This window comes from Lontra canadensis, unplaced genomic scaffold, assembly GCF_010015895.1.
Source record: "Lontra canadensis isolate GAN:19392208 unplaced genomic scaffold, GSC_riverotter_1.0 scaffold13, whole genome shotgun sequence".
NCBI classification, from domain to species: domain Eukaryota; kingdom Metazoa; phylum Chordata; class Mammalia; order Carnivora; family Mustelidae; genus Lontra; species Lontra canadensis.
Window position 1 is genome coordinate 10172581 of NW_022631007.1, and position 12193 is coordinate 10184773.

The 12193-nt window shown below is 39.5% G+C and overlaps 1 protein-coding gene and 1 pseudogene across 1 annotated transcript in view; one reads left to right on the plus strand and one right to left on the minus strand.

Annotated features, from left to right (window-relative positions):
* Positions 1-12193, plus strand: part of SP140 (SP140 nuclear body protein) — a 72515-nt gene that overhangs the window by 49910 nt on the left and 10412 nt on the right. Inside the window, exons 17-20 of the mRNA XM_032857446.1 lie at positions 5136-5201; positions 6679-6759; positions 10042-10101; positions 11439-11543. Of these exons, the coding sequence (XP_032713337.1) occupies positions 5136-5201; positions 6679-6759; positions 10042-10101; positions 11439-11543 (312 nt within the window). The remainder of the gene's footprint in view (positions 1-5135; positions 5202-6678; positions 6760-10041; positions 10102-11438; positions 11544-12193) is intronic.
* Positions 29-615, minus strand: LOC116867911 (annotated as a pseudogene).

Sequence of the window (12193 nt, forward strand, 5' to 3'; positions counted from 1 at the left end):
TTGTTTCTTTTACTTTTTAAATGATCAGTTACTTAATTAGGTTCTTTGGTAAGAAATTTAATACCACCAATTTGTGAGGATAAACTCCATTTGTGAGAGAAAACACCTAGTGGGGGCAATCTAAAGCTGCAGAACAATTTTGGTTTTTGGCAGAATTTGTGAGTCCGTAGTTTCTGATCAACCTTGTGCTGCTCTGTAATCTCATATTTCTTCTACTCTCTGTCAAAGAGCTCACCTTCCTGGTGTCTGGGTTTATACAGCTTCTTCTTGAAGTAAGCTTCAGCGACGTGTTTTGGGATTATCACAATGCTGATATCAATTTTGGTGGAGGCAGCAATGACAAATTTCTGATGTGTTCTACCAGAGGAACTCGACTGAGGGCGAGAGGTCTGGTCACAAGTAGCAAGCCACTGCTCAGTGGTTTCAGGAAAACTACCCTCTTGCCTCAGGGAGGATGACAATGGTCCCAGGAGTGATGCTAGTTTGCAGTTTTCTCATGCTGACTGAAAGGTTTTCTGTCGTGGCTCAACAGCTTTCGAGGCACATCATCAGTAGGATAATACCTACATATTTTGTAGGTATTTTTTACCGCCATTCTGGTTTTGTGACAGTAGCAAGAAACTTTTCCTTTTCAACCCTGGATTTAGCTGTTGATTACTTTTTCTTGTATGTGGCCTTTCTGGAATGCATAGCCAATCAGGAATACCTGCCATTTCCTCTGACAAGGATGGGGTTTCTGCGACAGTCGGACTTCCCCTTCTTTGGTGCTTTAGCCTTGAGGTTCCCCTTCTTAACCTTGCTACCAGCATCAGCCTTCTTGGCTTCCAGTTCCTTCTTCCTTGTTTCTGGCATCTCAGCTTTGTCACCCGCCATCTTCCAAGATGGGAAAGAACTCTTTTCTTTTCTTTCTTTCTTCTTCTTCTTCTTTTTTTTTGGGGGGGAGGGGGTTTGACTTTTGTTCAGCTGACTTAATTCTTTTGGTTCTTTTAGTGAGTGATCTCTAAGTGGTAGACTCTCCAAGTGTTATATTTGCAAATTTATATGTTAAATTGTTATATTTGCAAATTTGCCTTGATCGAACTTTTTTAGCAAGATTAAAAATTTTAAGTTGACATTTATTTCTCCTCAATACAGTAAGGTGATTAATGTGCCGTCTTATCAAATTATTGTGTGGTGGGTGAAAATTCTTCTTTTATTCTAAGTGTCATTGCTTGGTAAATAATCTTTCTTTTCTTTCCAAAGCTCTTTTTGCCATGATTGAATCATGGAACGTTTAGGGACAGAAAACTTGGGAGAATTTTGTTTAAACACCAAGATACTTTATGTAGATTCATAATTAGCATTATACTATTCTTACTTTGTCATGTTTCCATCCATCTATCCATTTGTTCCTTCTCTTCACTAACCCATCTTCAAGTTTGAAACATCTCAAAATTGCAGATATCAGTACACTTCCCCCCAAATACTTCAACCTGCATATCATTAACTAGAATTCATTATTTGTTTTCAGTTCTTTTCTTTTTCTTTTAAGATAACCGTTATAATGAAATGCACAAATATGAAGTGTATCATCTGATGAATTCTGATAAATGCATTCCCCCTCTATAATCCAAATCCTTATCTAGATACAGAACATGACCATCCCCCTGCAAAGAACCTTTATGTCCTTTGGTATAGCCTTATCCATCACTCATAAGAGAGAACCACTTTTCTAAGTTTTCTCGGCAGGTTGGTTTGGCTTGTATTAAAACCTTAAATAAGTGAGGTTTTAGAGCATGTTCTCATTTGATTTAAGGTTTCTTTAACTCAGCATATTTTTCAGATTTATTCACATTGTTGGATATATCAACATTTTGTTCATTTTCTTTGCAAAGTATCACCCAGTATATAAGTATACCAAATTTTGTATATATATTCTCCTATTGACACATACTGCAAGTGTTTCCTGTTTTTTTGTTAATATGAAAAAGCTGCAGTGAACTTTAACAATCTTGTAGAAGACTTTCTGTGGCTCCATGCCTTCAGATCCCTTGTATAAATACCTAGGAATGAAATGTCTGGGATATAGGATAGGTACATTAGTTCTTCTCCCTGAAAACCCATGTTGGGGGTAAGGCGGCACACATAGGCTGTGCTCAAGTTGAGGAATACCACACTTCAGAAACCTCGATCTTAGGAGGAAGCTGCTGGCACACCTGCTCAAACCTTACCCTTGAAGGAAACATTTTATTATTAGCTGGAGCTTGAACAAATCTCCTCTGGGGAGAGGAGGGAGTTTTCTATTTTATACAGGTCAGTAAACAAATCCACTCTCTGACCTAGAGGGTTACATTATCTCTGGCTTCCAAGGTTGTTTGTTACTCAAACACCCTTGCAAAGATATTTTGAGGCATGTGGAAATGCCATGGAAAATTGCCTTCCCACAAATTTACCAAATACAGCAGATCCTGGTAAATTTACCCATGAAGACACCACTCCATCAGCCATTTTGATTAATTTGGCCAGTGTAGGCTAAGACAAAATCCACTCAATTTGTTTCCTGCAGTATTTAACAAATTTCATAAAGTATAAATGATTTAGATCTCTAAAGACAACCCTAAAGTATAATTTACCATGTTTGCATAAGGGGGCAAGTGAAGTGTATTTCCACACAAGAAGTGCAATTCCAGGGACACACATGGTGGCTCTGAAAGGGAAGCATTTATAGTTGCTGAGGTTCCCTAATGGAACATACATCAACCAGGGGAAGAAGGATGGTGCCTCCAACGTGGGCCTCTGGCGGGCTATGAACCTTGGAGCTCCCAGTTTCATTCATTGCATCTAGTCCTTGATTTGGGGGTGGGGTTCAGTTGGGGGGGCACTTCCTGAGGATAGTCCATCCCAATCTGTCCTTTCTGTCCATGACACAAACCAAGTGGCATCAGCCTTCCCTAACTGCCCACCCTCCCAAGTGACTGAGAGTAGGGGTAGGGATGATGTCCAGAGGAATCTTGCATGGGATGTGTAGATGCTGAGGCCAATCTCTGTTTTCTTGTCTGATGCAGAAAGGTAGACTCATCATGTCTGTGGTAAGAGATATGTACTGGGTTAGTTTCTTTCTGGAGGTAGGATTCAGGGCAGTTCTGCAAGACAGATATCATTGATGCTTCCCCTTCCACCATACCTGTTAGGCTGTACAGGTGTCTGGATTTTTGCTCTTCCTTTTCTGCCACAAAATCTGTGTGTACACTATCATATGATCTCCCTGATATGAGGGAGAGGAGATGCAACATGGGGGGTTAAGGGGGTAGGAGAAGAGTAAATGAAACAAGATGGGATTGGGAGGGAGACAAACCATAAGTGACTCTTAATCTCACAAAACAAACTGAGGATTGCTGGGGGGAGGGGCGTAGGGAGAGGGTGGTTGGGGTTATGGACATTGGGGAGGGTATATGCTATGGTGAGTGCTGTGAAGTGTGTAAACCTGGCGATTCACAGACCTGTACCCCTGGTGATAAAAATATATTATATGCTCATAAAAAATAAAATTAATAAAAATATCTGTGTGTATTGTTTTGTTTTGGTGGCTGTAACTTCATCTCCTTTCCTTACGATCTCCTATTCCCACTCTGACTTTTATCCTGAGGGTCAGATACAAATGGGACAAGGGCATTTTCATAAAATGTAATCAGATCAGAATTAAATCTGAATCCCCCAGGCTCTCTGAAGGCTCTGCCCTCCAGACTGATAGGAGAAAGAATGAGGCATCATCTCCAAGAGCAGGCAGAACAGAATCCTAAATTCTCAGAATTGTTCTAACACCATTAATCCCCGACCACTTTTATCCTGATCTTGATGCAGGAACGAACTAATCCCTTTCTGGGACAGCTGCCTTCACTGACCAAGGAGCCTTCCAGAGTTGGGTGTCCAGGAAGAGATGAGGGACATAGAGTCAGACAATTAGTGCATGGGAAGGAGCTTTTTGATAAAGGGCACCATTGTCAGACTACTAATGGTGCAGGCCATGCTTCCGACACCTATGAGTTTCAAAGGCCACAGTGGTGTGGCCAGAGTCAGCTGGTCTGTGAGGTGAAGTGTAGATGGTGTTGAGGCACCACCCATAGCTCCCAGAGGAGGTCAAGGCCTGATCAATGTCCTGGAGCAGTCAGGAACAAAGTCCCTTGTGATGTGGCTCTCCCCACTGAGAGACAGACAGGTCTATCACGACCTTGGCACATAGTCATAACCCCTACACAGGCCTGGGCAGGGTCTTGGAAAGCCATGGTACCAAGGGGGCAAAATCCCAGAATTCTTGCACATATCATTTTCATTTGATGAGCAAGGCTTTTTATTTATAGGCCCTTCCTGCCTTGTAAGTCCTAGAGCCTGAGTAGATCCACCTCCAAATAGAATGGGAATCTCAAGGGGGAGTCATAAGGCCTCCCTCCATGGATTGGGTCTTCACTCTTGGCAGTAAAAATCTAGTAGATGGCTATTTTTATTTCACAATGGTGACAAGATAAGATCTCTATTTACCCAGTGCCAGTGGTCTTCTCACATTCCTATGTGTTCATATGCTGCACAACACATAACCTGCTATGGTTTCTTTAAGTCCTCCAGGACTAGATGGCACAGAAGTGGGAGGACTTGTGTCACAACTACAAGTACAGAGATTGTTTAAGTCTCCACTTCAAAGCTGAGAACATCTCCCAACTTCCAACATGGCATATTATCCATGACGCTATCCAGCTATGAGGAATGTGCCTCCTCATGGCACATTTGACACTTGAAGAGGAAACATTGACATACGTCCCCAAATGTGGTCATTCAGGCTAAGACACCAAAATAAACTCCTGTTTAGAAATAATGCCTCATTTGTAAACAGGAGTTTACAAATAAACTCCTGTTTATTTTCCAATTTTAGCGTTTTTTGGTTTTGGCTTTTAATTTTCAAAGAAAGGTTGTCTCCTGTAGTCTCCCAGCTCTGTGTGGAGTAAAGCATAACTCCGTAGTCAGCCTCTCACAGCTGCACTGGTATTTAAGAATTTCATCCTGTTCTTGTGGCCTGAAAAAGTACTTGAAACTACTAACATCTATGGCTTTGAGAATTATATTTACAGTTCTGAATGATTAACTTTATTCTCTTTTGTTTGAAGGAAAAAAGAAAGGCCATGCCTGGACAAGGATTAAAAGGAGATATCAGGGAAGAGTACATCAAAAAGGTAAGCACTTCAGTGTAAGGCCCTGCTTCTTATCTCCCTGCTTGGGCCCTGACCCTTTCCTAGCGGCTGCACCATGAGGACATAAGCTAAGACGTTGTAACAAGGAGGCCTGAAAACATAGTGGCTTGCACAAAATGGCTTAGTTCTTAACACGGAATCACCCAGAGCTAAATGATCCCAGGAGACAGTGCCATCCTCCATATGTGGCTTCTCTGCTGGGTCAAGAAATTTGTATTAATTTGGTAAGATGTTCCAGAGAAAGCCAAATGCAAAAAACAGCCTGTATGTGTAGGTGGGCATGCACCTGTGCACATGGTTAAAAACCAAAAAGATATATATTTATACAAATGTATTTTTAGATATTTGTAAATTCTTATTTATATGTATTTGTCTATAGAGAGAGAGAGATAGATATGGATATATGGAAAAATCAATAGATGGTCATCAATAAAAATATATGCAATGGTTTATATATGGTCATTGGAATATAGGTGATATTTGTGTTATTATTTGTGTTTTTTAAGTGTATGTGTGTACATGGAAAGTATTAAACATGTTCAAATTTTGCAATGAAAAGATATTGTTTAAATAGTAAAATATACAGAGACAAAAGCCTAGGGGAATATTTTTGAACAAGTTAATTATGCCTCTCTCTAGAATAGTGATATCTCATATAATTTTTATGTTCTACATTTCCAGTAATAGATTACGTATTACTTCTAGTTGGACCTCTGAAATTTTTTTATTTCAGTCATGCTTTACTTCTTCTTCTTTTTTTTTATTTAAAGTAGGCTTCAGGCCCAGCAAGGAGCCCAATGTGGGGCTTGAACTCATGACCCTGAGATTAAGACTTGAGATGAGATCAAGAGTGGGATGTTTAATGAACTGAGCCACCCAGGCGTCCCTCAGTAGTGGTCTAAAGCACTCCTTCCTTCTAGAAAATGAGACCTAGACCTCATTTTCTATGTGATCATCAATTTTAGAACAGAGCCATATAATAAGATTTTGAAGTCCAATTAAAATTATTAATTTTCACCAATCCTTGTATCTTATGTTCTTGTCAATTTATATGACTACCCTGTTGGTGAATGTGTACAGTTTTGTTTGGGCAAAAAAAAAAAAATATGTGGCAGCATCTATTTTAAGAATACTTATTTTCAAAATACCAAATATTTGGATTTAATTATTATATCATTCTCATTTAGGTGTGCATAGATAAACACATAGATAAATTCTAAACCACTTTGTACTTTCCAAAGTACAATAAAATCTTGTACATAATTAAAACTCCTCCCTCCTAAAAGTAGAGTATGCTCTAGACACCTGTTTGAGATGCCTTACCATAAACAGGCTTTCTTGGCTGAGTGAATAGGAAAAGGGGCTTCAGAATTGAATCTGGTGTTTACTCACTTGCTTTTGGTCTCTCATGTCAACTGCTGTTTTGTCCAACTCTGTATCTTCCCCTGCTTATCCCCAGAAAGAAGCGACACTGATGGCCAGTTGGTCTCCGGTGAGAGAAAAGTGAAAATGCGTCTGCAAGGACGTGCCACAAAGAGGGGTAAGATAAAGTTTGTACCACTTCCACTTGGCCCCATGGGTCAATACAAATTTAGCAAACTTAAACTGACAGCTTAAGTTATCAGTCAGTTCGAGAGCAGCAAAATCTAGAAAGCAAACCCATTTGGAGCCAGGCTTATAAATTGTTTGCATTTATATAATAGTTTTTATCTGCCCAGGACCTAAAAATCTTTTCCCTGAGTTTTATCTGCTTTTTGTGGAAATTTCTTTACCTTGCATCAGTGGTTTATTAACATGGCCAGACTTGGTAAATTACAGGTAGAAAATAAGTTCTTTTTTTCACTGCCCTTTCAAATCTACCTTCTGGATGAGTTTTTCCTGACTTGGGCATGCCTGATAGATTTCCTGTTCCCTTGTCACAAGAGTTAAGTCCCTCTTCAGTAGTTGAGAGTCCTTTTGGGAGTAGTATTAAAATTTCAATATTTTCTCCATTTCAAAGCACCTCCCCTCCTTCAGCCTGAGCAAACCTCTGTCTGGGCCACCTGCAGTGGGGATGCGGCATGGTCACATTCTTCTCACATTCTTGCTTGGCTCCACCCACACTCAACAGCTACTGGTTTGGGCCACCCCAGGATTGAAGGGGGGATGGATGAGAGAGGAGAGATAAGAACATGGAAGTGTGTCACTGGAGAGATAACAGGGTACACAATTGCTAGCTCTTTCCTCTATGAAATTCTTTCATCAACTCCACAGTGTGGTCTGTCACCACTGCTTGACTTTTTTGCAGAGAAATGTAGCCATTCTTCTGCTGCATGGATATGAGTAAAGAACTAGAGCTGGCATAACCTGTTCCACTGATACTTTGTATGGTCACATAGGTGACTTGGTCCCGTTGCCTTGTGATGCAGATTGCTTGAAACTAGGGTGAACAACACACCCTGGTTTGCCCAAGACATTACCAGTTTTGCCACTGAAAACCCTGCATCCGGGATACCCCTTAATCCTAAGTGGACTGGGACAGTTGGTTACCCTCCTTGGCACTTAGTGAATTGCTCCCATCTATTGAGATTTTTACTAAAATTTTGGGAAAACAGGAAATAATTTAAAATTCTGTCACAATTACTATTAGAGATTAATACCAAGCCCAACAATTAAAAAAACCCTTAAATTATATATTAAATGCCAAGATAGAATTCATGGTGGGGGATTCCGTATTATTAAATGGGTATTACAACCTGGGGACACAAAAATTAGTTAGATCCTGTCTTGCTTAGTCACTCTATTTTCAAAGGAAAACACAACGGTGCTGTATTACAAATTAGCTGGTTTTAAGCTCTAGGTTTCCTTCTATCAAAAGCTCCACAGGCTAGAATGGATTTCAGTGTGTTTCCTTTTTCTCCCTAAAAATATTAGGCCTAACGGGTTTGATGAAAGATAAGTTTAACATAGCTACCAGTCCCAGGAAAGATGTAACCAGGGAGAGGGACAGATGGAGACCAAAAAAGACTCTCTATTTACTGGGTTGTTCAAGGCTGTGATTAGAGCTTTAGTGCCAAGCCTGACTGGGATATAGGAGGGTAAGAGTAAGATATCTGGATCTCTTCTCTTGGTAATGTGAGCATAGACCTTCAGGAGAGTAATGAGAGAGCACCAGAGAGTCCGTAACCACTTTACCATCTTGGGTGAAGAAGAGATGAGGAGAGTCCCTTGGAGAGCTAACTGGGTGGATGACCTTCTATTGGCTGGTGATCCCACTTTCTGGAGGGAGAAACCAAGAGGGGGCAAAAAGATTATTCTTTTTCGAGATTATTCTTTCGAGAACCACAGTTTCACCCTTTTTAGTTATTCTCCTTAGCCCATGCCAAGTCTTTTACTTTCTTATAGAAATTTACCAATCTTTTGTTTCTGGTGATTTTATCTTGGTTAAATAATGTTAGACAGGTTATAACTAATTTTTGTGTCCCCAGGTTGTAATGGTTAAATAACAATGAGTGATGACTTGCGAGTCTATAACTTGTCTGATGTTGTGATAAAGTCTAATTATCAATATTCGTCCATGGGGCCATTTTGGTCTTGAAGAGATGAAAACTCTCTCAGTAATTGTGTAGGATAAAGTCCAGAAAGTGGGGCTATTTACTAAGCAATCAGTCCATTTTGGGTTTAATTGAAAGAAAGATTTTTATTTTTGCTTTGCTGGTCTAATATGCTCATAATCTGCTTATAGTTTATAGCACTTAGGACTGAGTAGTCTGGAAAATATTTCCTTATGGGGTCTACATAATCCCACTTAGTACCACCAGATAGTGGGGCATTGAACACAGAAAGAAGAAAATGAATTTGTCTTCCTGCCTTAGAAACTAAAGCACATTTGAATGACAGCAAACAGACATGCATATCCATAGCCAAAACTTGCAAAAAGTAAGAACATTCCCTGATGACACTTACCAAGTCAATTCTTTTTTAAAAATTATTTTTATTAACATATAATGTATTATTTGCTCTAGGGGTACAGGTCTGTGAGCCAGCAGGTTTATACATTTCACAGCACCCACCATAGCATATATCTTCCCCAATGTCCATAACCCAACCACCCTCTCCCTCCCTCTCCACTCCCCAGAAACCTACCAAGTCAATTCTTAATAACTATTTGAAATTAAGATTTTGGAAGACTCAATTCTACCCATTCTTCTTGGTTAGTTTTCTTCTGGTAGTTTCTTAGAATCTAATATCTTTGTCCAAACCCAGGTAAACAAAGCCCTTGGTCACATTTATTATCACTTTCAGCACAAACGTATAAATCACTTCATTCAAGGTGTGTGGAATGTGTCTCATGTGTAAAACCTGTCGTAGGGTTCCCCTCACAGAACATCTGTTTATTTCCATTTCTCCACAAGCAGAAACCTGGAATGCCTTCACTTAACTTTATAGTTTTTGTCCCAATTTTCTCTGAACATTTTAGTTTCTGTAATGGCAGTAATCATCATCTTGATCTCATATGTTTGTTGGAAAGACTAAGTAAATTAGTAGATGTACAATTGACATATATTAAGCCCTTAACACATGACTGCTTGAGGTATCAGTGGAATGCTGATTTCACTTGTTTTTTGTTTTACTAATGTGGGACTATGAAAAATAAAATATAAGGTAAACCTAAGATTGGCTATCTAATTCTTGGTATCTTAACATTAGGGATTATATATTTTTCTTTATCCATTAGACAGGCTTTGGGGAAGTTATACCTAAATGGAAATTTTGGAAAGCACTAATATATGCAATGCAACTGCATGTCTGTGATTGTTATTATATTTTTCTATTTTATCAGGGAAAAGGAGAGGCAGAACTCATAGTGAAAGGGCCCCACAGAAAAGATTCCAGTCAAGAGGTAAAGAAGAAAAGGGGAATAACTTTCAATAACTAAACAGCTAATTTCCTGTGCTTTCCTGGTTTCTGTGATTTTAGTAATAAACCCATTTCCCTAATTGCTTTATAGCTTTACTAACTATTGAAAGATGTATATAATTTGGGTCATTTTCAAAATACATGAGGAAGAGAAACAAGATAATCCCACAAACAAGTAACTTGGTGACCAGACCTTGTGGGTCCAGGGGCCAGTGTAATGACACCGTCTTCACTGAACTGATAAATTTTGAGCTGGAAATCATCTGTTGCCATATAACCCACATTATTTAGTTGATCCTTCTTTTGCTACATAGAGAGTCACAGGTTGCATACTACAGGTAGCCTGGAGTCATGGTCAGTAGTCTTTGCCTTTCTCTACTTTTGATTGTGTGTGCTTGGGCCTGTCACTTGAGCACAAAGCAAGAGAGAAAATTAAGCCAATAATTCTCAGTCCATTGCAGTTCTGATAGTCTACCCAGCTCAACACTGGACCACAGACATTCCCTCCTCCCATCATGGTTCTAAACATCAGCTGGAAGGGCAGCATCAGCTACACATTCTCCTTGAGTTAGCTACTTTGAAGACCTTTCATCCCTACTTCTGCAGAGTCAGGTCGCCAGCCACCTCCCCTTCTGCAGTGTACAGATTGTTCTAGAGTTCCTGAGCTCCTCTTCTAGCTGTGAAAAAAGCTCATGTGAGGGAGAAATGAAGCAAAGCAGAAACAAGAATAAGAACAAGAGACAGAGACAAAAACGAAAGAAGGCAGACATCATCTCCATTGGGTTACTCTGTCATTCATTCCCCTCTCTCTGCTCAGTGAGTCAGATCTCAACTAGGGAGACATAAGTACAGTCTCTCACTTTGTTTCCAGCTACCTAACTGTGGTGAAATAATGTGGCTGGAGACACCCCTTCAGAACAAGGCAGCTGTTGTGTGTTTCATATAAGAATCATATAAGAATTTATTTGAATTCTTATATTGAAATTGAAATTGAATTGAAATTCAAGAATTTCATATAAGAATTCATTGTCATGTAAGAATCAGCAAGGCTAACTAGATTGGGAATAAAGCAGTTTTACTGAAGACTTATTTCTCTGTAAAAGCATTCTGGTTTGTGTGGGATTTGAAGGGTAAAATGGAGGTAGACATTCTATAGTTATGTATCAAAAATATCACATGAAAGAAAGCCTTTGATGCTAGAGATTTGTAGCATGGACTTCCCTAAGCACCTCTGTATTTTACAAGAACAAAATCCACAAGGTTAGAGAGGTGCATGTGCATTTGCAAAATGAGGTGGAATGAGGAAATCTTCTCTTTCAGGGTCAAGAAGGCGCAGAGATGATAGTGTGAATTTTCACTCTCAAATACTTCCTGTGACCTGTGGTAAGGTGAAGGGGATGTTATATAAGAAGAGACTGAAACGAGGTAGGTTCCATGGTCTACTTGATTTACAGTATGGAATTACCTATGTGAATTAAACAACATTCAAGGAATTGAGGAAAGGAGGAAGGGATCCCTAAGATGACATTTTTATACTTCCAGAAATTATACATATTAAGTGATCACTCCCACAATGCCCAAAGAACCAAAGAGAAGTGAACCAGAGATAAAAGGGAAGAGGCCCTCAGCCTCAATCTTCATATCCTTCCTCCCTTATGGATGATTACCACCAGGACAGGGTGCTGGATGCGGTGAGACCACAGAATTTAGAACTGGAGAGCCTCACAGTATAGCTGTGAGGAATTAATTTACATAATCAATGTAAAATACTTCAACGCTTAACTAAGATATAATCACATATCATGAAGTTCAACTCTCAGAGTGTACAATTCAATGTTGAATTTTGCTTGCGTTTCCCCAGGATTATTCAGCCATCACCACAATCTAATCTTAGAACATATGTGTCTATCCCCCACTAAAGCAAATGCCACATCTATTTGTAGTTGGTATGCATTCCCAGTTCATCCCGGTGCCCAGCCCTAAGCAGTCACTAATCTATTTTCTGCTTCATAAATTGGCCTATTTTAGGTATTTCATATAAATGAAATTATATAATATGTGCCATTTTATGACTG